Source organism: Elephantulus edwardii, unplaced genomic scaffold (genome assembly GCF_000299155.1).
Source record: "Elephantulus edwardii isolate Elephantulus edwardi_28Jun2011 unplaced genomic scaffold, EleEdw1.0 scaffold00137, whole genome shotgun sequence".
Lineage (NCBI taxonomy): Eukaryota > Metazoa > Chordata > Mammalia > Macroscelidea > Macroscelididae > Elephantulus > Elephantulus edwardii.
The window spans coordinates 4,395,036-4,422,498 of record NW_006399887.1 but is presented as its reverse complement, the minus strand read 5'-3'; the positions used below and the strand labels follow the sequence as shown (position 1 = coordinate 4,422,498).

At 38.0% G+C, this 27,463-nt stretch overlaps 1 protein-coding gene across 1 annotated transcript in view; it reads right to left on the bottom strand.

Annotated features, from left to right (window-relative positions):
• CORIN (corin, serine peptidase) overlaps positions 1-27,463 on the bottom strand; it is a 431,554-nt gene that overhangs the window by 50,598 nt on the left and 353,493 nt on the right. The window contains exons 14-15 of the mRNA XM_006894163.1: positions 24,795-24,905; positions 21,554-21,683 (exon numbers count right to left, since the gene is read on the bottom strand). Of these exons, the coding sequence (XP_006894225.1) occupies positions 21,554-21,683; positions 24,795-24,905 (241 nt within the window). The remainder of the gene's footprint in view (positions 1-21,553; positions 21,684-24,794; positions 24,906-27,463) is intronic.

Here is a 27,463-nt window from a genome sequence, read left to right as displayed (position 1 = left end):
ATGAAGGAGAATGTGTCATCAGGATAAGAGAAAAAAATGTGGCCGCAGGATAAGAGGAAGACTCCTCAATAACCTGTGTTATGCATATGACACAACCTTGCTCACTGAAACTGAGAAGGTTTGAGGTGATTGCTACAGAAAATCAAGGATGGCAGCCTTCAATATGGATTACATATTTAAATCTTAAAGCCATAAAGTTCATGAAAGGCAAACTGAGATCAAGCTTAGAAGGCCTAGTCTATGGTATAAAGAGACTTCAAAATGCAGCCAGAAATGCACAATTTGAAGAGAATAAGATTGATGAATGAAACCTTCTAAAGGTTTAATATCTGTGCTCATCAAAAACTTCTTCCAACAGGGTGAAAAGAAAACCTACTGACTGGGACAAATATTTGGCAATTCCATTTCAGACAAGGGTTTCATAACAAATGTTTATAGAATACTCTTGGGCTTCCAGAAGAAAAAGACTAATAATCCAATTACAAAATGGACAAGAGACATAGAAAGATTTTTCACAGAGGAGGACGTTTGAATGGCCAACAGACACATGATTAAATGCTCAAAATCACTTGCAATAAGAAAGACAAATCAAAACCAAAATAAGATACCATCTTACACCTGTAGCAGTGGCAAAATTTAACAGGGGAACAAGTAATAAATGTTGGAGAGGATGTGGTGAGATAGGAACTCTCATACATTGTTGGTGAGATTGTAAAATGGTTCAGCCACTCTAGACGGCAGTTTGGCATTTCCTAAATAGCTGAACATAGAAATTCCATATGACCCAGCTATTCCACTGCTTGGAATATACCCTGAGAAAATGGGAACTGAGGCACAAACAGAGACTTGTATACCAATGTTCATAGAAGCATTATTCACCATAGCAAGAACAGGAAAACAGCTCAAATGTTCATTCACAATGGCATGGATTGAGAAATTATAGTGCATTCACCCAATGGAATACTCTGCAGCATGCAGGAGCAATGATTTTGTAAATTACTATCTAACTTGGGATGGACTGGAGAGCATTATGCTAAGTGAACGAATTCTTTCCCATAAAGACAAATACTTTATAAGACCATTATTTTATAATGTATTTGAGGATCCAAGGTGGGGAGGGGGGCAGATAGATGAGGATGAGTGGGGAGGAAGCACTTAAACATTGGGTCATACAATTTGATGAGTGGAGTGATGGGTGGGTAAAGGAAAGGGGAAAGACCTGGTATAAAAAACAATGTATATGAAATTTGTAAGTAAACCAGTATAAAATAAAAATTTTATAAAGAAAAAAATACAAAAATCTTCATTTATTTCTGGGCCCGTAAATAGTATTATGAAGAAAGGATTGAAATTGTCAATGATTTTTGGATTCATAATCAATACCCTTGGTACCAGCAGTCAAGAAATAAAAAAGATGCATTGAATTGGAAAAGCCCACTGTCAAGAATTTCTCCAAAGTATTAAGGATCAATGATGTAAGTTTGAAGATCAAGGTGCACCTGATTCAGGCCATGATATTTCCAATCATTTTCTAGGCATCTGAGAGCTGGACAATGAATAGGGATGACAAAAAACAAACAAGTACGTCCTTGAGGGAGTACAACCATGGTGTGTCTTAGAGGCAAGAATGGTGACACTTCATCTCATGTACTTTGGATACGCTGTTAAGAAGGGTTATTCCATAAAAAAGATAGAATATTAGTAAATAGGAAAAAATTTATCAATATTAATGGATTGACACAATAACTACAGCAATACATTAAAGTATGTTGGAGATGATGAGGATAGTACAGGATAGGACAGGGTGCAGATTCATTGTTCTTAGAGTCTCTATGAGTCTTCATAGACTGGATAGCTCCTAACAACAACAACAACAACAACAATATCTTCATTAAAAAAGAAAAAAACAACCCTCTGTGGTACAACTGTACTGTGCCATGGATATGAACAGACATTCAAATGGCCAACAAACACATGAAGAGAGATGTTGAAAATCCCTAGAGAGATGCAAATCAAAACAACTATGAGATATCATCTCACCCCAGTAAGAATAGCAAAATTTAACAGAACAACAAACAGGAAACGCTGGCAAGGTTGTGAAGAAACTGGAACCCTTATTCACTGTTGGTGGGAGTGTAAAATGGTGCAACCACTTTGGAAGGCTGCATGGTACTTTTTCAAAAGGTTGCAAATAGACCATTTGACCCAGCAATTCTACTTCTGGGAATTTACCCTAAAGAAACCATAACCGCCACCCAAGCAGATATATGCACTTCCATGTTCATTGTGTCTCTATTTGTAATAGAAAAGAGCTGGAAACAACCCAAGTGCCCATCAACAAATGAATGGATAGAGAAGCTCTGATATATTCACACAATGGAATACCATGCAGCACTGAAAAACAAGGAACTCAGGAAATATTATGCTAAGTGGCTGACCCTAGAGGACATTATACAGAGTAGGACAAATATTGCATAGGGCCATTATTGTAAAACAGGACTGACATTGGGGTAGAGGGAAGACAGAGAAGAAGGGGAGGAATGATGTATACTGCATTGCAACAGATGAGGAAGAGAACTATTTAAAAGGGATATATGATTAGGTATTATTGTCATGACAGGAGTCCAGAATGAAGTCTGTACAGTGAAGTGGACTTGGGGATAGGGATGCCATAGCAATAAAACAGTTTTTATTTTACTCATCAAGGAGAAAAGTGAATTTGGGGGAAGGGGTGGGCAGGGAGAAAAGTGCAACTATGAATGACTGGAAACCCTAAGTCCCTGTAAACTTTCATTAAAATGAATAAAAAAAAAACCCCAAAAAACCCAGGGACATTAAAAAAAGAAAATCTCTCTAAGAAAAAAAAAACACCAAAAAAACAATTGTACTGTGCCACATGGGGTCACTGTTAGTCAAAACCAACTCAACAGCACATAATAGCAACAAAATGTTTGCTTAACCAGCAATAAAATATTCCAATACATTGACATCCAGTATACTATTGGTGCACATGTAGGTTATTTCTAATATTTTAAAATTTATTTTTATTAATTTTTATATATTCATTATTGCATATTTTCTTCCCTCCCTCACCCTTCCTACTCCTGTCCTCAGTCCACTTTGCAATGAACCCCTTGTTCCATATTATTGTCATGCATATAATACCTAATCATATATTCCTTTTGAATAGTTCTTCCCCTCATATGCTCCATTGCAGTGTTCATTATCTAGTCACTCTTTTTCTATTCTCTCCCAACTCACTATGTCAGATCTATTTTATATCCAATTTTTAAACACAGCAATAGAGTGGTAGTTAACATTCTTAAACATTCACTATCAGCCATGGAAGCTCCGTAATAATGCCTATGCTCAAGTATAGTTCTTGAATACATTTCCAAATAAAAATGTAAAATCTTATTTGAAGTAAAATGTAATAGATTTGTATTATTGAATTACTCTTCAAGAAAAAAGAATGTCAATTTACATACTTATCTAGCATATGCATGTGTGCTTTTCAATTATTTAAATGGCATATGCAGTGTAAAGCATACTATAGAGAAACATCTGGAACTTAAGAGCTGCTCACATTTTTATTTTACAATTTATACTGCTTTTGACTTAAATATATAACATCCTCTATATTAAGTCAGAGATAAAATCAAAGAAATTCTCAAAGGTAGAAGACAAGAATGAAGGGGGGGAGAAATCATTTTACTAATAATTAAATGTTGAAGTCACTCTCTTTCCTAAGAGTCTTTTTAGATTCTTTAGTCACACTCATATGACCAAAAGCAACCACAGGCTCATATACGGAGCAGGAAATGTGAAGAATGTTCTAGCCAATTTCATTTAACATTTTAGATTCTTCACAAACACTTGGGAAAGAATAGAAATAGAAGCCCATATACCATATGTTTACATATTTAGATGTTACGAATAAAATTAAGAGCATCCTATGTAAAGCAGTTGGATTCTGGAAGGTAGATTGTTTAGATTTCAGTGAAAGTTGGCTGTAACTTATTTGATCACTTATTTATTTGGTTAACAGTCAAGTGTAAGCTGATTGGTTGTTTTGATTTAGTTAACAATCAGCTGTGGGCTGGAAGCCTCTTGTTTCAACCAATCAAGACCTGGTGAACAGGCCTTTGTATTTAAAAATTGGTTGGATCCTGCCTAGGAGTCTTGTTTGGAGTGTCCTGTGTGAAGCAATTGGATTTTTTAAGGTATGCTTTTTGGTTTAATTGAAAGTTGGATGTGGGCTATATAATGGGATATATTTTATCATTCTACTTCAACAAACATATCTCCCAGGTTCAAGTGAAGAATTCTTGGAGCAGTGGCTTTCAAGCTCAAAGATTCATCTGAGTCACCTGGAGGGCCTGTGACAACACAGTTTATTGAGCACCTCTGCTAGAGTGTCTTACTTAGTAGATCAAACTTGGGAGTCTGTGAGTGATGCAAACAATTTAGAACTAAAAGGCTGTCAGTTCAAATTCACCTACAAGCACCTCTGGAGGAAGACCTGGAAATCTGCTTCCAAAATATCAGTCATGAAAACTCTACAGAATTACTAACTTTGAAGCACATAGTGTTGCCATAAGCAATCACTGTTCCAACAGCAGCTGACAAGGATCACACTTCAGCAAGTCTAAGGACAAAGAGTTCGCCTTTCTAACAAGATTCCAAGTTACACTGATGCTACCAGTATGGGAGTATTCTTTGAAAATATAGCTTCTAGAATAGTCCAGGTGGGAATACGGGCCCCAAAAATGTTTGTCTTTTTAAGGTAAGGCAAGATTGGAGGAAGAAGGCCAAAATTATTCCTCTAAATCTCACTCTTGGCATTACTAGCATATGGCACTGGATTCTTCTTTGCTCTGAGGCCTATCCAGGGCATTGTTGCCTATTTAATACCTTCTCTGACTTCTATTCACAGAATACAATAACCCCCATCATATCCAGTTTAATGGAGGAGAAAAGAAAAAGGTCTTCAGATGTTGCCAAACATCTCTAAGGAGCCAACTCACTTCTGGTGAAAAACAACTGTGTTCAGGCAAATGTGCACCTTAAAAAATCATGTGGCCATGAAGGGCATGTGAAAATGCATACAATTTTTTTTCCTGCTGAAATTAAAGAGTGAAAGTTGTCTAAAAATTTTAAGTGTCTTATAGTCTGAAAGGGGTTAAATATCACAAAGATTGGAAGAAAAATCAGACCACTAGACAACTTGGTCTTATTTTTCCTTTGCGCTCCTGGAGTCACTTGATATTCATAAGCAGGGGTATAGTAACTCTATTATTATGATGAGTCTGACTACTTAAAAAATGAAAGAAAGCACAAATCCCTCAAAATTTTGAAATAAAGGGAATGGGCAAGAATTAACAAAATTTGCATGTTACACATTTTAGTGGAAGGACAAAGCCTATTCTAGAATATCTACCGCTGAGGAAAAAGAAATATGAGCATTTTTCCATCTCAATTCTTGACAGCTAGTTTTGAAATATAAATAAATACTTTGTGTGTTAGACAAGAAAAATTATTTGCAATTCTAATATTCTGTTCCAAACTTGGAACATTTCCGAGCATTAAGTATTTAATTTCAAAAGCCTCTTCTTGAACTGTCATGTTATTACCATCCTGGTTTGGTTCTTTCAGAGCTGTTGTTAGATGCTGTCAAGCCAGCTTGGACTCAACTACCCTATATTTGTTGTTATTGATGCTGTTGATGATGATTGTGTTTGAGTTGAGCACGACTCGTAGCAACTCTATGAACAAAAGGCCTGTGGCCTCTCTACAACAATCGACATTTATTAAAGTTCATAGGTTTTCCTGGAGGCATGATAGGAAGTAGAAGTGGGAATATTGCCTGTGCCATCTTCACAATCTCCACTTTGCTTAAGCCCATTATTTCAGTCATTATGTCAATCCATCTCAGTGAGGGTCATCCTCTGCTTCATCAACCCTCCACCTTTCCAAGCATGATGTCCCCTTCCAAGAATTAGCACTTTCTGACAACATGCCCAAGATGAGTCTCATCCTTACCTTAAAGAAGCACTTGGTCTAAAAGTATTATATTTTAGGGCATTATTTTTATCGTAGGAGTATGCAATGAGGGTTGCAGAGTGGATTATATTTGGGGGTAGGGGGTGGGGTTTGGGGAGGTGCGGGGGTGGATTGTGTACCAATGAGGGAGTTTTTCTTTTGCTTTTCAAGGAGAGGAGCAAATAGGGGCGGGGGGGGGGGAGGGAGAGGGGTTTGTGCAGGGAGAAGGGTGCAACAATGAATGAATGGAATCCCAAAATCTCTGTAGATGTTCATTGAAATGAAAAATAAACAACCTAAATTAAAAAAAAAATAACAAAGTGGGATGGCCTGGGACCAAGTTAGGAAAAGGATGAAAAATCCACACAGAAGAACTCATAACCCATTAAGTAAATTCCTTCCCAAGTTTAAAAAAAATTAGTCAAACTATGAACTATTACTGTACAAATACTGTTTTATAAGTTAACAAAAAAAAAGAGTAGAAAAAAAAAGAAGCACTTGGGATGCACTTCCTTTTTGTTCTTTTGACAATCCATGAAATATTCAATGCTTTTCACCAAGACCATCATTCTAAGGTCTAAATAGTTATTCAGTCTTCTTCATTCATTATTTAATGCCTATCAAGCAAACTAAAATGCCATGGCTTGGGTAAAATGCACCTTAGTCTTTTAATTGACTTCCTTTCTCCTTGTCACTTTAAAGAAGTCCTTCACAGTAGATTTTCCCAGTGGAATAATCTTATAATTTCTTGAATACTGCTTTTATGGATGCTGATTTTGGATGTAAGTAAAATGAAATAATTGACAACTTTAATTTTTTCTCCATCTATTATGATAAATATATAAAGACTCATAATATCATTGCTGTGGAGATGGAAACGACTCATAGCCAATCCTCCAGTAGGTTTTAAAGAACCTGTAGCACACACTAGGAGAGACTGTCCATCATTCTTTCTCAGAGTCACTGGTGCATTTGAACCACTAGAGAGGCTTGGCCTTTGACTTAGCAATGCAGCTCCCTAAGGAGAACTCCACCAGAGTTTTATCGAAAGAGTTATTTTTGTTATTGTTGTTTGCAGTCTAATTTGAACTTACTCATAGTTGACCCTCCAGTGGGTTTTCAAAGGCTGGCCTAGTGGTAAGAAGCTGTGCTGCAATCCTGAAGGCACATGGATCAAATTTACCATCTGCTTCACAGGAGAAAGATGGGCAATCTCCTCTCAGGAATTAACTGCCTGTGAAAATCTGCTGGAGGGTCAACTACAGGTCATTTCTGACTTGGCAGTACATAGCAGCAACAACAACAAATTGCGCAGGAGAAGATCATCCATCTTTCTCCCTTGGAGCAACTGGTGAATTTGAACCACCTGTTTTTGGAATAGAAGTGTAGCTCCTTACCACAAGGCCATCTTTAGAAGACGTAGGAAGAATTAAAGATTAGGTTCAAAATAGAATTGACTCATGGCTTTTTAAAAAAATAATACAATGATTATTATCAATGAGCATGTCAGTGGTAGTTCAACCTGATGATATGAAAGTGGCTTGCATCTCAGAAGGAGCACTAGCCTGGCATGATTTGAATAGTCTGATTGACAAGGGTTAAAATTAGCCATCATTGGTTAATAAGATGGTATGGAGATCGGAGCAATTTAGCAGTGTGGCAAGTGGAGTATTATTTAAAAAGCTATCCTTTCAATGTGAGGAACAAATTATTTATACACACACACACACACACACACACACACACACACACACATCTGTCTTCAAACCAAGGTGTTCCTTAGAGGCAAGAATTATGAAACTTCATCTCATATACTTCAGATATGTTTACAGGAGGGATTGGTTCTTGGAAAAAATACATCATACAGGGAAAGACAGAGGATCAGAGAGAGAGGAAAATCTTTAAAGAGACAGTCTGACAGTAACAATGGGCTCAAACATGTTTGAGATTGTGAGGATGGCTTAGGATAGGGCAAAGCCAGATCTCTTGCTCAGAGCCATTGAGTTGCAATCAACTTGATCGGACATAACTACAGCAGCACATATTTTTCAGATATGGATAAATGCTTTGAAAAGAAAATGAACAAATGTCTTTGGTGATAGCGAAATTTGTTATTTGATTAAGGTGAGTTGCCCCATGTAGAGTTGTCAAGCAAGATCTCTGTAAGAAACCGAAGTCTAAGCTGAGGCATCAGTGATTATGTGGAACAAACTTCATGGTGGTCTGGCGATCAACCTTCCAAAAGCAAAAGGAAAAAAATAGGTCAAAGATCCCAAAATGAGAATATACCAGAGGCGTTTGAATGTCAGTAATAAGGCTACTGTGTCTAAAGCTTAATGGACAAGTGTGAATTGTACAGAAAGGTCTTGTCATAATATGGTTACTGGTTGTAAGTCCTATTTTCCAAAGAAAAGTCAGATTGCATTAGGGTTCAAATGTATGATATACTAGGTCTGAGCTTACGTTGTTATCAGAATCTCTCCTGGTAGAGCTCCAAAACTTGATTAGACCATGTAAGGAAAGACTTAGAGCAGAAAGAACTCAGATCCTCTTTGATTATTTCCTGATGGACCACTCAGGTTAGATACTACATTCTAATTTGCCAGAATACATTTACATTCATGTGAAATATAAGTGGCATAGTTATTGTAATGATTAAGGAATTAATTAATCCTATGGGGTTTACTCAGAGTAATTTTTCACATTCCAAAATCTTGCTTACAACTAGCCCTAGTATTACAGTGATGCTGATTAGAAAGCTAAAGATGGGATTTTAGTACTCAATTCTAAAGAACCAATGAAAATAATCTTTGCTTTTGTAATACCTAGTATTAAGCAATTTTTTAAATGATGAACATTTTCACCACAAAATGAATGGTAAGAAATATTTACATTATTTCTTACAATTTTACAATATTAGAAAAAAATTCATTCAGAACCTACCTCATTCCATTTCTGTTAATAATGGCAAAATTTTCTATACCATTGGGAAGTTTCCAATTAATTTTATAAATTATTCATTAGATAAATTAGAGAATCAGTTTATTAACAAATATCCAAAGACAAGTTCTTGGCAGGGTTTCTTGTTAGTGACTATATGGAAATGTTCTTAGGACAACTGACAGATACACCTTGCTTTGTTTATTAAAGAGTAACGTACTCCACCAGACACCATCTAACAACAGCAATACCTCAATTGCCTCAGGAAAGAGTAAAAAGTAAAAAAGAAAAATTCTTTTCCTTTTAGGTGAAGCACTGTTTAAGGAAAATAACTCTTCTCCTTCACACCAGAACAGCAAGTTCTAAGAAACACTATATCCACCCATTGGACTCTATGATTCTCATCCCATTCAGGCAGTCATTTAAGTACCAGGAAATGGACTGGAAATGAATTTACTGTGCTAAAACTATATGACTGTCAGAAAAGCTATAAGGATGCTGTGTTAAAGAGACTAATTCCTGGTGGCTTTGCTTCAGCTGACTTCTGCTCAGAATACAACAAAACTCACAGCCATCCAATAAAATTCTGACTCATAGCCATGCTATGTTACAGAGTAGAATTGCCTCATAGGTTTTTCCAACGCTTTTAATTTTTTTATTTTTAAGGCAACAACCATTTGTCATGTAAAAAAATTCCTATTGTGATTTCAGTGAATGCTGACAAAGTAAATTAATTTTTCACTCAAGTATTCATACACAATTTGTTCTAAAACAGTCATTTCAGTACTCATGATAAAAGAACAATTTGTTAAACTTATGGAAACAGGATGCTACCTCTTTTCTCCTGAGGCACAGTTAGTAGGTCGGAAACTGCAAATATTCTGGTTAGCATTTCACCGCCAAAGCTTCTTCAAAACACAGAAAGCATCTATTTATCACTGTAAGTCACTTTTCCAAAGGTGAAAAACATCTAAAATGTGGCATAGTATAATAAATCTGTTCTATCGCTCCATTCACTCATCATTGCTATCTACTTAAAAAAAAAATCTATAGGTCCGGGGGGATTGTATACCAATGAAGAAGTTTATCATTTGCTTTTCAAAGAGAGGAGTGAACTGGGGAGTGGGGGAGGGTTAAAGAAAAAAGTGCAACAATAAATGAATGAAAATCCAAAATCTCTGTAAATGTTCATTAAAATTAATAAAATAAAATTTTAAAAATCTATAACTTAGAAAGGAATCACAAGGTGATATTTATTGAGACTTAACACAAAACTCCAAGTCAAATCAATAATAATGGGAATTTATGTTGGAGAACCCAGTTGGCCACACCAAGTATAGCATGTTCATTGAGTCACTTGGTGCCTCAGTGGGTCATATCCTTGCATTTGAGGGTCCCTGGCCCTTGTTCTTGCTTGAATTTGCACCCAGTAAGCAACCCCCCAACCTCCAAGCCTTGTGGTTTAACTAAATTCCTTTATTATTCTATGCCTATGTTGCCTCATGTGCAGACTGAAAATAATAATACTACTTATCTCACAGTGTTATATTATTAATAAATGCATAATATTTGGAGCAAACAGGCACATGATAAAAGTTAACCATTAATGTTTTGCATAACTCATTCTGGGAAATAAAAATATGGAAAAATAAACCTTAAAAATTATAAGTTATATATATATTATGCATTGTAGAATTAAGGAGAAAATGACATAGCACTGACGTTTAATTCAATAGGACTTCAAGAGAACATAAGTTAGAAAAGATGAGGTAGAGGCCATAGAAGAAAGGGAGTTGCATGTGACTGAAGAACTTACTAGGCAGTGGAGATTATTATATGGAGATAATTATGTGGATACAGAGACAAGGCAGGAAGGAATGTGCCAATTTTACACAGAGAGAATACAGATCAGTTTGGAAAGCCAACAAAACAAAGAACAGGACATGAAGCTGAAGAAAGATGAATTCCCAAGATACAAAGACATGTTTCAAAATGATGTATTTTTTCTTACTAATATGATGTTTTTCCTTTTGGTCAGGGAATAAAAATCAAATTACTACTAACTCCATAAACTCATTTTTGCCACAACAGTCCAGGCCAAACACACCATTTCCAGATGATCACACAAAAGAACAGGACTTGTGGAGCCAAGAGACATGGAGAGTCACATTCCTTTAGACCAACTTCCTCAAACACCAGATGTCTCAACTACACATTTGGCAAATATCAGAGGGCAGCCTAAATTCTGATTTATATTGTTAGGGAAAAAGTATCCATATGTTTTTGATACTGGCATGCAGGTAGCAAAATCAATATACTGCCAGGCGAATTTAGAGGTTTGATTTATATTCTTACTTAATCATATAATCATCATACTTCCGACACGGTACAAACTGTATAAACAGCTGTAGGTGGAAGTAAATGGTTTTTCTGAGTCAACAAAGAATTCAGCATCTCCTCATTTAGACATGTTTAGTTGAGAATCTAGCAGTTGTGCTTTAAGATGTTATTTGGGCCTGAAAGAGTCCAAGTGAAATAGTTTTTTAAGCAAGTGAAATGGTTTTTAAGCAGTGCTTACACCATGAAAACATGTCAGTAGAAATCCTGGAAACAAGTAAGCTGATATTGACTTGCTCTATGGATGAATGCGGTCCAAAGCGTGCTTCCTCGTTTGGATTAGGGTGGTTGTTGTTGTTATGTGCCGTCGAGTCTCTTGCGACTCATAGCCACCCTATGTACAACAGCCCTAAACCCAGCTCTGTGCTGTGTCAATTGAACCGTCTCTGACACACCCATCCCAATTACCCCAGTCACTGAAACAACCCATCTCATAGAGGGCCTTCCTCTCCTGTGCCGTCCCTCCACCCTCCCACTCATGATGTCCCTCTCCAAGGACCAGTCCCACCTTACAACATGTCCAAAGTATGTTAGTTAGAATCCTTGCCTACAGGGAGCTGCCCAGTTTAACCCTTTCCAGGATGAATCTGTTTGTTTTCCTAGCAGTCCATGGTACCCTCAATACTCTTCTCCAGCACCACAGCTCAAAGACATCAATTATCCTTCTATCCTCTTTAGTCACTGTCCAACTCTTTGATGCATAACAAGTGATAGCAAAGACCATGGCCTGTATCAGATGCACCTTAGTCTCCAGATAGACACCATTGCTCTTCAGTACTTTGGAGAGGTCCCTAACAGCAGACTTCCCCATGACAATACATCTTTTCATTTCCTGGCTACTACTGCGGAGAGCGTTGACTGTGGAGCCAAGCAAACTAAAGCTGTGAACGGAAGATTATCCAAAAAAGACTGGAACAGCACATCAGCAGAGAACCGCCAGAAGTCCAGGCTGGGTTTAGAAGTGGTCGCGGTACTAGGGATACTGTAGCTAATGTCAGATGGATCTTAGCTGAAAGCAGGGAATACCAAAGGAATGTTTATCTGTGTTTCATTGATTATGCAAAGGCATTTGACTGTGTGGATCATAACAAACTGTGGCTGACTCTGAGAAAAATGGGAATCCCAGAACACTTGATCGTGCTAATGAGAAACCTATACTTGGACCAAGAGGCAGTCGTCAGAACAGAGCAAGGGAACACTGCATGGTTCAAAATTGGGAAGAGCATATGCCAGGGATGTGTCCTGTCTCCATACCTTTTCAACCTGTATGCAGAACAAATTATCCAGGAGCCTGGGCTCTCTGAGGAGAAATGTGTGTCAGGATTGGTGGAAAATCTAATAACAACCTATCAACAGATGACACAACCCTGCTTGCTGAAACTGAGGAGAACCTGAAGCACGTGCTGCAGGGGGTCAAGGACTGCAGCCTCCAATATGGATTGGAGCTCAATGTCAAGAAGAGAAAGATTCTCACCACTGGACCAATTGGCAGCATCAAGATGGATGGTGAAGTGACTGAGATTGTTTACAGCTTTAGTTTGCTTGGATTAGGGTAAGATAGTTAAAGACACTCCACTACAATGGTGTTCTCTACAAAATTTACTGAAGAATAAATGATTTTTTGAAAGAATTACTTCATATCATAGTATCAAGATAAGATTGGAGTTGAATATCCTTCTTGGATGATCTTAATGATTTCTATTAATTATAATGTAAGTCTGAATCATTCCCAAATAAAGGAAATTGGAGGGTTTTGTTCTTAATTTTATATTCTTGATTGTTTACTCAAATGTTTTTATCACAAAACTGAGTTCTTTGATGATGTAATTCACCTTTGCTTACTGCACACTAAATCTACTATGAGGTCATGAATGTTGTTGTTTTTGTTATTGCATCAACAAAAACTCCCACTGTCCCTCTGAACCACAAGTCAAAATTGACCTATCTTGTGCCATCCTCACAATCTCCACCATGCTGAAGCCAATTGTTGCAGTCAATGTGTTAATACACCTCTTTGAGGGTCTCCCTCACTTTCTATGACTAGTATCTCTGATAACAAGCCAAAAGCAGATTACTGGTTGCAAAGGGTAGGGGGATGATTGTTTATTAGAGTTAACTGATAGTGTTGATGATTGTACAATATTTTGAATGGACTAAATGCCATCATAGTATACAACTAAAATGGCTAAATGATAAACTATGTGATATGTGTGTTCTACTAAAGTGAAAGTCCAATATGCAAATAAATGTTGTTAGGTGCTTTTTGTTTACAACTCATAGCAACTTTATGCATAAATGCACAAAACACCATCCAGTCCTTGAGTTAGTTTTTGTAGCCACTGTCAATCCATCTTGTTAAAATACAAATGAATTTTAAAAAAACAAAGACTTTTATAAGATCTTTTGAACTTATAATACAACATTTTTATTTAAGGTGAGTTGTCAAAATAACTTTTCTTGTTGTTTTGACTTTCCCTTAGAACTTTCAAGAGTGTCATGTGTCATTATGTGATTAAGTTTCCACATCAAGAAACAGCCTTGAGCTTGCTCTAGTTCCCTAGTCTATAGGGAATTGTGCTGCTAACCCAAAGGTCAAGTCTCTCTAAGTAGTCTGAATCCAAAAGGGCCTTTTGGGGGGAGAAAGATGGAAAATCAACTCAGAGGGTTATTCATAGCTCAAGAAAGACAATGGAGGGTTATCTATAAGTAGGTTCCATTTCAACAGCAACAAGTTTCAGTTTATGGTGCAAAGATTTTTAAAATGAGCATATTTAGGTTTTTCATTGTATCTGAGCACAATACTATCTAATTTCATTTAGACACAGGAAACAAGTTGTGAAAATGTTTCTATATTTTCCCACTCTGAGAGAGTTTAAAGTTCTCTTACCATAGATTAGTATCAGTTTCTCAGTTTCCTAAAGCTGATGGATCTTTACATAAAAGAAATGAGGTGGAGACAGAGCATTTATATAATACTACAAGTTAAGATAACAAAATATCCTACTAAATGCTCTCATAACAGAATGGATCAATTGTTGTATGTTTCTAGATTTCTCAGTGGACTCTTGATAAATACCATTTACTGTATTTTGTTAATAGAGAAAGGTTTTGATATAAGCAATGGAATGATGGAAGTTTATCTCAAAAAACAATGGAAATTGAGAGTGAAGTAGAAACTTTACAGTAGAGAAGTACTGAAGGAATTATTGCTCAGAAAAAATGTTTTATAAAGATGTACAAAAGGAAACGATTTTATGCTCCAATATAATTTGATAAAAACCCCTTTACTTATTAAAGTAAAAAATAAAAAGTACCTTTACTTAGTTGTTGTTGTTGAGTACCATTGGATTGGAACTGACCGATAGCTGACCCTCCAGTGGGTTTTCAGAGGTAATGAATCCCACAGAAAGAGACTGCCCATCCTCTCACACAGAGCAGTTGGTGGATTCGAACCACATGCCTTCAGGAGTGAACTCAGAGACCACCAGTGACAAGGTAGAACTGCCCATTTTAGACTAGTCTTTACAGGAGCAGATTGCCAGATCTTTCTTCTGCGGAGCCGGCAGGTGAATTTGAACTTCTATGTTATTTTATTTTGAATCTCATTTTTAAATTATGACTTTAGTTAAATTTTATAGAGCATTACTTTAGAGAGTATTACATTCAACCATGAATTCATATTTTGTCTTATGACTTTAATTACAATTCCTACTTTGCAGTCAGAGATTGATCAAACATGCAATCAAGATGCATTAATAATAATGGGTGACTGGAATGTGAAAGTTGGTAATAGAGAAGAAGGATCAGTAGTTGGAAAACATGGACTTGGTGACAGAAATGAAACTGGAAATAGAATGATAGAATTTTGCATAATTGATAAATTATTCATTGCAAATACATTTTATAAGAAATATAAACACAGGCTATACATATGGATTTCACATTAGGGTGTGCATAAGAATCAGATCTATTAGATCTGTGGAAAGAATCACTTGAAGAAGTTCAATATCAGCTGTGAAAACTAGGCCAGGTGCTGATTGTGGAACAGACCACCAACTTCTCATATCCAAGTTCAAGCTAAAACTGAGGAAAATTAAATCAAGTCCACAGAAACAAAAATTTAACCTTGAGTCTATCCCACCTGAATTTCAAAACCATCTCAGAAACAGATTTGAGGCCTTAGACATTAATGAGCGAAGACCAAATGAGCTGTGGGAGAATATAAAGAATATTATCCAGGAAGAATGCAAAAGGTCATTACAAAGACAGAGGAGAAAGAAAAGACCAAGATGGATGTTACAAGAAATTATGAATATTGCACTAGAGTGCTTAGAAGTCAAAGCAAAGGGAAGAAATTAAGATATTAAGGAGGTGAACAGAAGATTCCAAAAGGTGGTGTAGGAAGACAAAGTAAAATATTACAAGGAAATGTGCAAGGAACTGGAGTCAGAAAATCAAAAGGGCCAAACTCACTCAGCATTTCTTAAGCTGAAGGAACTGAAGAACAAATTCAAACCTTGCAGTACTTAACGGTGCTTTGGGCAGGATACTAAATGATCCAGGAAGCACTTAAAGAAGACGGAAAGGGTATACAGAGTCATTATACCAAAAGGAATTGGCAGACACAGAAGAATTTGATGAAACAATGTATGAGCAAGAGCTTGTGGTGATCAAACAAAAAGTTCAAGCTGCTTGGAAAGAATACAAAAAACAAGAGCAAAAAAATAAGGCCCCAGGAATTGACGGTATACCAACTGACATATTTGAACAACTATACACTGCCTTGGATACGATCATCAAGTTGTGCCAAGAAATGTGGAGGACAGCCAGCTGACCAACTGATTGGAAGAGATCTATATTTGTTCCCATTCCAAAGAAAGGTGACCAGACAGAGTGTGGGAATTATCAAACGATATCATGAATATTACATGCACCCAAGATTCTGCTGAAGATTATACAGAAACGATTGGAAAAGTATTAACAGAGAACTGCCTGCAGTACAGGTTAGGTTTAGAAGAGGCTGTCGGACTAGGGTTATTATAGCTAATGTTAGGTGGATCTTAGCTGAAAGCAGAGAGTACCAGAGGAATGGCTATCTGTGTTTCATTGACTATACAAAGGCACTTGACTGTGTAGATCACAACAAACTGTGGCTGATTCTGAGAAGAATGGGAATCCCAGAACACTTGATTGTCCTTAAGTGAAACCTGTGCTTGGGCCAGGAGGCAGTCATCAGAATGGAACAAGGACACACTGTATGGTTCAAACTTGGGAAAGATGTGTGCCAAACATGTGTCCTATCTCCATAGCTTTTCAATTTATATGTGAAACAGATTATCCAGGAGGCTGGGCTCTATGAGAAGAAATGTATCATCAGAATTGGAGGTAGACTCATCAACAATCTGTGTTATGCAGATGACACAACCCTGCCTGCTGAAACTGAGGAGGACCTGAAGCGCTTACTGCAGCCTTCAATATGGATTGAAGCTCAACATGAAGAAAACAAAGATTCTCACCACTGGGCCAACTGACAGCATCATGATAGTTGGGGAAGAACTTGAGATTGTTGACAGCTTCAGTTTGCTTGGCTCTACAGTCAACACTCTTGGTAACAGCAGCCAGAAAATTAAAAGATGAATTGCATTGGGAAAGTCTGCTGTCAGAGACCTCTCCAAAGTACTGAAGAGCAACGATGTCAGTCTGGAGACTAAAGTGTGCCTGTTACAGGACATGGTCTTTGCAATTAATTGCTATGCATCAGAAAGCTGAATAATGACTAGAGATGATAGAAGGAGAATTGATGCCTTTGACCTGTGGTTCTGGAAAAACGTATTGACTATACCACAGACTGCCAGGAGAACAAACAAGTTGATCCTGGAGAGGGTGAATCCAGGCTACTCCTTGGAGGCAAGGGTTCTGAAGCTTCGTTTGACATACTTTGGGCATGTTGCAAGGCAGAATCAGTCCTTGGAGAGGGATGACATGCTTGGGAGGGTGGAAGGACAGCACAAGAGAGGGAGACCCTGTATGTGATGAATTGATTCAGTGACTGGGGTGATGGAGATAGGTGTGTCAGATACAATAAGATTGGCTTGGGATAGAGTAGGGGTTTAGGGCTTTTGTACATAGGGTTGCTATAAGTCATAGGTGACTTGATGGCACATAACAACAACAACAGCAACATGGCATCAACACTTTCTCTCTGGTTGGTTCTTATTTCCATTCACCCCTCCATCTTCTCCATTCCACTTTCTAAGTTTCATCTTTGTACAAACGTCTACTTGTGATCCTGAGTGTTCTAAGTGCTGAGTATCTTTCAGATGTTTTTGTTCACTTTATAGAGTTGTCTATTGCTTGACTCAAAGTCAATTGTTGTACCATAGGCGTGGATTCAGGTCCAGGCTCAAAGGGTGACTAAAGGGCATATACTCTGGGGTTTCACCAGTCTCCATCAGATCAGTAAGACAGACTACCATTGTTACTTTTAATTTTATTCTTTATGTGTCTCTCACTCTATCCAGAACCTTCTAACGTGATCCCTTTCAGAGCAGGTAGCAGTGGTAGGTGGGCACCATCAAGGTCTTCTCGCCTCAGAGTAGTGGAAATGGAGGACTGCAAAATCAACTGGTGCTATGAACTAATTGCTTCCTTATGTCTTTGATGTTCTTCACTAGTCTTTGCTTCAAACACGAGAGGCCAATGGTTACACTTTAGATGTCTGCTTGAAAAGTTGTGGTTGGTTTTTTCTCCCCTAGTCAGTACTCACCAACGGAGAGTATAGAAACTTGTCCATGTGGTCTGTTGTGACAGTTGACCTTGGCGTCCTCCAAGTCTGAACTGCTAACTTCTTAGTTAGCACTTAACTGTTGTCATACCAGGACTCCATCACAGGGTATGCATCCTAAACATTCTGAGGCACACAAATTCTCAAATATCAACTAAGGATAGTTGCACACTAAAATAATTATTTAGATCTTAATACTATTCTCACACACATAATTTTTCAGATGAGCATAAACAAGTAATATTAAAATGTTTTGAAAATCTAGAATCAAATTTTCCTCTTTCCATATCTCACACCATACCCAAAAATTTACTCAAGGTGGATTAAAGACCTGGGAGTAAAGTTCCAAACCATACCATTCATAAGAGAGAAACTGAGGTCAAGCTTAGAAGTGTTAGTCCACGATATAAAGAGACTGCCAAATACAACCAGAAATGTCCAATATAAAGAGTATAAAACTGATGCATGGGACCTTCTAAAGAGTAAATCCCTGTGCACATGAAAAACTTTTTCCAACAGGGTGAAAAGAAAACCTACAGACTGGGAGAAAACATTTGGTAATACCATCTCAGACAAGAGTCTTACAACAAAAGTTTACTGACTACTCTTGGGCCTCCACAAGAAAAAGATTGAAAACCGAATTACAAAATGGGCAAAAGACATGGAAAGAATTTTCACAGAGGAAGATACTCGAATGGCAAACAGACACATGAAGAAATGCTCCAAATCACAGGCAATAAGAGATATGCAAGTCAAAACCTCAATGAGGTACCTACCATCTTGCTCCAGTAAGAGTGGCAAAGTTTAATAGGGCAGCAAATAAGAGATGTTGGAGAGGATGTGGCAATAAAGGAACTCTTTTACATTGTTGTTGGGATTGTAAAATGGTACAATCATTCTGGAAGGCAGTTTGGCACTTCCTCAAAAGGTTGAACATAGAAGTTCCATATGACCCAGCTATTCCACTATCTGGAATATATCCAGAGAATATGAAAACTGAGGCACAAACTGAGATTTGTACACTAATGCTCATATTAGCTTTATTCACCATCACAAGAACATGGAAACAGACCAAATGTCCAACCACAAATGAATGGATTGAGAAATTATAGTACATTTGCACAACTGAATACTATGCAGTATGCAGGAGCAATACCTTTGTAAATTATTACCTAACTTGGGAGGGACTGGAGAGCATTATGCTGAGTGAACTAACTCAGTCCCACAAGGATAAATATTGTTTAAAACCGTCATTGTAGAATGAGTAGAAGGATCCAGGAGGGATGGGAGAGGCCGGAAGCAGATGGATGTGGGTGTGCAGGGGGAGGTAGGGATTAATCATTGGGTTGTACAATTTGATGGGAGGGTGAGGGAAATAGAAAGAATTTGTTTGAATTTGTATTTGAGTTTTGTAAATAAACTAGTAGTGAAAAAATATTAAAAGAAATTGTTCTGTTACCCATCTATCCTCCTTGCTTCTGCAAAGAAATATACAACACTCTTCCCAAAGCAAAGGACTTTTGTGACCTCCCTGGGAGACCCTGAAGACCTCCAAGAACTGGAGAGATTGCAGAAGGTTTTATAATCTCACAGTCTCTTCCAAGATGGAATATAACCTGAATCCCAAGCCTCACTTTGTAATTTCCTCAATGGGACTATAAACGAAGCATGTAGAGGATAGAGCCTCATTACAGGGCTCAGCTAGACCTGGTTTTATTTAAGGTTAAAGAATGAGAAGAGAAGGAACAGCACACAGCAGCCAAAAGCAGCAGGTATTCAAGATCGTCTGTCTGGTTCACAACTCTCATTATTTTATAATCCAAATCCCTCTTGATTAGAGAGGAGAGAGCAAGAAATTGGAGTCCATCCATACCATTCTCGACTTTCCTGATTTTAAAATACTCAAACTCTAATGCATGCCCATTGAGTAGGCAACAACTCACAGTTAACTCACCAGTCAGTTTTGAGAGACTGTAAACAACATGGTAGGAGTTTATTTAATATGAGGTCAGTAGTTTTGATAACAAAAGTAATACACTGCCCTCATGGTTAGAATTGGAAGCAGGAGTGGCATCCACCTCCTAAACCACTTGGCTTTGGAAACTCTACAAACCTGGTGAAATAATGATAGAAAGGCCTCAGGTCTTTTGTTCATATAGGGTCGCTCTGAGCCGTGCTCGACTCGATGGTAATCAACAACAACATGGTTAGAAACCTCCATATGGAAACAACCAGATTTCAATAAATCTCAGGCTACTGTGTGTGTAAATGAACATTCCCTTTTGCTTCATATGTGAATGTTGTACATCTGTTTGGATTATATATGGTGTTTGTGTACTTATGTTTTGAATCATAGTAACTTCTCATGTCATGGAATTGATTTGCATTGAACACAACTTGTAAATAAAAATAAATGCTGAAAATAACTTTTAAAAATTACATGGGAGGTAAAAATTTTAAAAATTACATGGGGCTGCTGGTAGATCTGAACTGCCTTTGGGTTACCAGTGCAACTCTCTAACTAAAAATCTAATCAAGATTCAGCCTTCAACAAGGAAGAGCTATTTTTAAAGTCTAGAATTTTATAACTCCTTTTCCTTTCATTTCCCTCAGGTATACATTTCCCCAAAATCTCTTCATAACAGTGCAAATTTTTGGATCTACTTATTTGACAGGAATATATTTGAAAGATGTATATTTGTGCATGTTTATACAATATGTATAGATATACTTCAAATGTACACATGTATGTCAACAATACAAACTCTAATATTTCAAGTTTTTGCTAACTACTGCTTCCATCCCAGATGAAACTGAAAGAGTAAGCCCATAAATAGCCGGTGTCCAAGTTTTAATGTTTCTGTTTCAGCTTGTATGTATCAAAACCAGAATAGGTGTCTGTGCATTTTACTAAGATGCAAAAACCACTGAATCATTTCCTGGTTTACATCTCCTATATTACTTACGGTAAACTGAAATCCCAGCAACTTCAAGTTCTGTTTCTCAACTTATTACAAAATATGTGTTGCTTAAAGAGGAATTTTCAATAACCTCTTGGGGAGAATTGAAAGAACTTTTCCATGCAGGTTGCTCAGAGGGGACCATCATAATTCTTTTATAAATAATGAAAGCATTTCATTTCAGAAGTGCTTAAAATACAATTACTTCATTTGTTTTTGGAGGCTTCATCAAAGTCGGTTTGCAGCCCAGACTCTTCAAAGCAGGTGCTGGTAATTGCATTTGGCCCTCTCACCTGATTCATTTCCCGTGCATTTCCAGGCTCTTTGTTTGAGAGCTCTAACGCACTGTGCATGCATAAGGAAGATATTACTGCCAAGTTCCACGAAGCCCTCAGAGAAATTCATCAGTGCTACACACTACTGACCTTACCCTAAACCCATCTGCTTGCAGGCCAGCTGACTCAGCGCCCCCTGCCATCCGTCGGCACACACATGGTGCTCTGTGGCAGATCTGTGAACGGTCAGGAGTGAAGAGGGGTTGCCATTTTCAAAGAGGGTCACTGGGGAGGAAAAAGCCAAAAGGAAAACTTTAATTAAAAACATTTCTTCTCAAGAAACTACATGGTGCCTTTACTTGCCCTGGCTTTACTTGCAAGTATGCATTTTTACTTATTTTTGTTTAAAAACCATTTTCTGAGTATATGTTATTGCTGTTGTGTATTATTGAGTGGAAACCAATTCATAGCTGATCCTCTAGTTTTTAGAGGCTGTAAATCACATGGGAGGAGCCTGTCCATCTTTCTCCCTCATAATATCTAGTGGATTTGAACTGTGTGCCTTTGGGTTGGCAGCACAACTCCTTACCATTTATTTTTGTTTTAAAGTCATTTGCTGAGTACATATGAGTACACAGCCAGCGTAAATCACTGCTCATGTATATGAAATTGAAAAAACAAAATAACAATGGCCTCTGCTTTACCAAACAAAAAGGAACAAGGATTGGAGTAAGAGACAGACTGCTCTTAGCTTTGTTGATCAGTTAGATGATGATCAGAGAAAGGACCCACTCTCATGAATTTACCCAGGGGTTGCAGAATTATTCACCAGTGGTGACTTAGCATCTTTGAGCGGCCTAAAGAGAGAACTGCTTAGAAGTATTATTGGTATGACAGGAGTCCAGGATAGGAGGTAGGGAGGGAGTTAGGGAGGAAAATCAAAACAATGAATGAATGGAAATCTTTTGTTAAAAATATTAATTTAAAAAAACGAAAACAACTGAAAAAAGAGTTTGGCCCTTCCAGTCTACTGAGAGACATTATAGAAGAAAGACCTGTTACTCAAAAAAACAACAAAGGGGTTTTTTTGTTTGTTTGTTTCCTTAGTTGATATTCTATTCATACTGTGTCCTTTCAAGGAAGCATGTGAGAATGTGAACATGTGAGATTGATGCTATTTTGGGGATCCCTGGTCTATGAGCTAAGGCTGTTTTTCTATAAAAGCATCCTCTGTGCTTAATTAGGCATACAGTGTTCGTGAAACACATAAACCAACACACCAAGAATCATGATTCCACTAGGGGCTGAGTGAAGGCAAGATTGATGCATGTTGGGTAACGGAAGGACTCAAAGTCGAGATTATGAACTGCAGCAATGGAGGGGCAGGTGGCAGATACCTTTAAATTCCATCCCTGTCTGGCTTTTGAACTGAGTGGCATCTTCACACACACAGCATCGGAAACCCACGGAGTCACACAAGACAGGATCTGAGAGCTCTCTGTAATCTCCTTGATCAGGTAACACCTTTCTCCAAGAAGGGTGTCAGCTATCTTAATCTCATCTTTTGGAAAAGGATATCTTCAGTGTCAATTCTACTTCAGGTTCTGGCTTTCGAACTGAGTGGCATCTTCACACACACAGTGTCGGAAACCCATGGAGTCACTAGCGCAGGAGAGGGAGACCCCATATGAGATGGTTGATATGGTAACTGGGGCAATTGAGGTTGGTGTGTCCGAGTCAGTGAGACTTGCTCAGGACAGGGAAAGGTTCAGAGCTGCTGTACACAGGGTCTATATGCATTTGCAGGTGACTCAGTGGCACATAATAACAATAACATTATATGACAGTTTTGGAAGCAGGAGTGACATCCACTTCCTAAATAAGATGCCTCCAGAAACTCTATGAACTTTGATAAATGTTGATAGGTGTAGAGCAGCTTCAGGCCTTTTGTTCAGAGGGTCGCTATGAGTCGTGCTCAATGCAAAGGCAATCAACAACAACAACAATGAATTATAGAGTTGAAATCTCATTTGCATCTGGAGCGAGAATAGAGGAAGTTGAGAGGGATATGTTCCAGAAGTATTGATGATGAAAGAATGAGAGAACACTGGTCATTAAATCTGAGTGAAGAGTGAAGAACCTGCTGAAAGGTCAGCTATGGGTCAGTTCAGAGTCAATGGCACAAAACAACAACGCTCAGAGTTACACCTTGGATGGTACAAACTGTTAATGTATTCAACTACTAAACGAAAGACTAGAGGTTCAAGCTCTCCCAGAGGAACCTTGAAAGATAGATCTGGGGATCTAATTAAAAAAATAATTAGCTACTGATAACTTTGCGGAACATAGTTCTATTCCAGCAGAGGCGAGCTGGTCAGGAATCAGAATCAACTTTACAACTATTATTGTTTGTTTTCTTTTCTTTTTGAATTTTAGCAATTAACTCGCTCATTGCCCTCAAGCTACAACTTACCGCTAGCTGACTTTTCATTGGATTTTTGAGGCTGTAAATCCCATAGAAGGAGGTTGCCCACCTCTTCCCCTAAGAGCCGCTGGTGGATTTAAACCCATGGAGAGGCTCAGTCACTGGGGTATAAGCACAGCTCATTGTAGACAAGGTCACCAGGGTGCACCCTAGCAGTCACGGGAGTTATAAAAAAAAATTGAGTAGGAAGTTTTTATACACACAGCTTGCCATCAAATCTGTTAGGATTCATAGTAACCCCACACACAGAGCAGAACTGCTCTCCGTAGGGTTTTTTAAATAACTTATTTTAAAATAACATTTAAAAAAAGAAATAACATTTTTATTTGCATGAAAGTTTGCAAGTCACATGGTTTTCAATTCAATCATTCATATTCTCTATTTAACATTAGTTATGGTAAGTGAATATAATTAATGTACAATACAAAATCAAACTCTTATTATACATTGCATATGAGCTTTTAGTGGTTGTGATCTTTAAAGAAGTAGGACTCCCGTTCTTTCTTTGAAGGCATCTCTGGAAAAATTTCAAATAAAGACACAGTGTGGGGGGAAATTTTGTATGAGTTGGGAACAATATATACGAATCACTACATCTTGGGCATGTTGTCAGGAGAGGACACCATGTTTGGAAGTGTGGAGGGTCAGCACCCTAGAGGAAGACACTAGATGAGATGGATTGATACATGACTGTGGCAATGGGGTCAGGTGTGTCAGAGACAGGGTGTCTCAGGATCGGGCAACATGCAGAGCCATTGTTCATAGGTCTCTATGAGTTGTAGTTGACACATAAAAAGCATTGCCATATTTTATAATAAATGAATAAATCAGTGAAGGAATTAAAGATTCACTTAGTTTCAGTGGCTAACAGGCATTTGAATATATGAACAAATGGTAGAAAAGCAACTTACCACAGTCCCATTCATCTGAACTGTCTAAGCAGTCTGGTTCACCATTGCACCACAGATCACGGGACACACAATCATGGCTTACACATTCAAGTTCATCACTTTGGCAAAATGCTGGAAGAAAAGACAAGATTTAAGACGGCAGAAACATTTTAGAAATAAATGGGATTATCACTAACATGTCAACAGGATTGTCAAAGGTAGAAAAATGGTCTTGAGACTCTACACAGGGATCAAGGCAGAAAGACAGAATTGATAAATTCTCATTAGACAGATGTCAACTTAAACAAATAAGAAACATTGAAATAGAATCGTTATATCCAAGGGTCAAGACTCTATAATGCTAAACTTTGAAAGGGGAAATTGCTACTTACAACAACAGAAACACCAAAGATTACAGAAAGTTGTCATTGAGTTGATTCTGACTCTTGGTAGCCGCAAGTTAAAGAGTAGAAGTCCACCATAGGGTTTTGTTGGCTTTAATCTTTAAAATCTGAACTAGTATGATGAGTAGAGCTTGATGACAAGACTAGTCACCATGTTGTTGCTTACCATCTAAAACCAACTCATAGCTGACCCTACAATGGTTTTCAGAGGCAGCGAGTCACATGGAAGGAGACTGCCCATCTTTCCTACACGGAGCCACTGAGAGATTCAAACCGCGATTCTTTGGGTTGGCAGTACAACTCTTTAAGTTGCCAGAGCTCCCTTAAAGTCATCATAGAAAGAAAAAGGCTCTAGCCAAAGAAGTATTTCTATTTTAAATTTACAAATAGTATCTAGGTACAGTTAAATGACTCTCAGAGTCATATTCTAATTATCTCTCTGAATTTTCGCAATAATTATAGTGAAGTTTCAGTTGTCCATCCAATATTTGTTTCTTTCTTTCCTCTTTTTTTTTTCAGCTGTTGTTGTATGCTGTTGAGTTGGAAACAAATCCAGCAGGTGTTCAGAGGCTATAAATCACACAAGAGGAGACTGTCCATCCTTCTTTTATGGAGCAGTTGGTGTATTCGGACCTTCTGCCTTCAGAATTGCAGCAGAGTTTCTTAACACTAAGCCAAGGGAACCCTTTTGTTCAGAAGCCCTGGTGTTGTAGAAGGTTAAGTATTGGATTTCTAACCAGAAGGTTGGCAATTTGAGCCAACTAATCATTCAGAGTACAAAGATTAAGCCATTTATTCCCATTGAGATTTACAGCATTCAACCCAATGGAATATCACCACTGAATCAAAACCAATTTGGAAGCAGTGGGTTTATTGTTTTTACAGGATTTTGTTGGAGCTCTCACACATCAATCTACTCAGTCTAAACTGGGCCTGGCGTTTTTCTTACCACATTATTTTTTAGTCTAGGAGAAAATAAAGAAGCCCCAATATTGTTACATTCATTGCTACTGAGTCAGAATGAACACAGAATTGACCCTCCTTTGGGCTTCTGAGGCTGTAAATTGCACTAATGAAGACTTATGTCTTTTTCTTCCTCAGAGCTGCTTGTAGATTTGAGCTATCAGAGAAGTATGGCCTTTGGATTATAGTTGCTGTTGTTGTTATGTGCCGTTGAGTCACCTGCAAACCATAGCTATGTTATGTACAGCAGCTCTGAATCCTGCCCTGTCCTGAGCCAGTCTCTCTAATTCCAACATTTCACCCCCATTGCCCCAGTTACTGTATCAATCCATCTCATCTGGAGTCCTCTTCTCCTGTGCTGTCCCTCCACCCTTCCAAGCATGATGTCCTTCTCCAAGGTCTGGTGTCTCCTGGCCATGTGCCCAAAGTATGTGAGACAGAGCTTCAAAATCCTAGTCTCCAAGGAGAAATGTGGTTTCACCCTGTCCAAGACAGGCCTATTTGTTTTCTTGGCAATCCATGGTATGTTCAAGACTCTTCTCCAGAACCACAATTTGAAGGCACTAATTTGATTCTTCTTCTGTAATCCTCAGTCATTGTCCAGGTCTCTGAAGCACAGCAAGTAATTGCTAAGACCATGGCCTGGAGTAGATGCACCTTAGTCTCGAGACCGACATCATTGCTTTTCAGCACTCTGCAAAGGTCCCTGACAGCAGATTTTCTCCATGCAATTTGTCTTTTGATTTCCTGACTGCTAGTGCTAAGAAAGTTCAAGGCCCCAAACTTGTTCCTGAGATGGTTCTGAAATTCAGGTGGTATGAAATAAAAGTCATATTTTGGCTCCTGTGGATTTGGTTTAATTTTCCTCAGCTTCAGCTTGAACTTGCACAGCCCCCGGCCTAGTTTTCACAGCTGATATTGAGCTTCTCCAGCGGTTCCTTCCACAGATGTAGTCGATCTGATTCCTATGCATACTATCAGGTGAAGTCCATGTGTATAACCTGTGTTTGTGTCTCTTATAAAATGTATTTGCAATGAATAAGTCACTGATTTTACAAAATCATTCAGGAAGAGTGCAAATGGTCATTACAAAGACAGAAGAGGAAGAATAGACCAAAATGGATGTCAAAAGAGACTCTGAAGATTGCACTGGAGTGTAGAGAAGCCAAAGCATAAGGAAGAATTCAAGATACTAAAGAGATGAACAGAAGATTCCAAAAGGCTGCTAGGAATGACAAAGCAAAATACTACAATGAAATGTGCGAGGAGCTAGAGTCAGAAAATCAAAAGGGCCGAACTCGCTCAGCATTTCTTAAGCTCAAG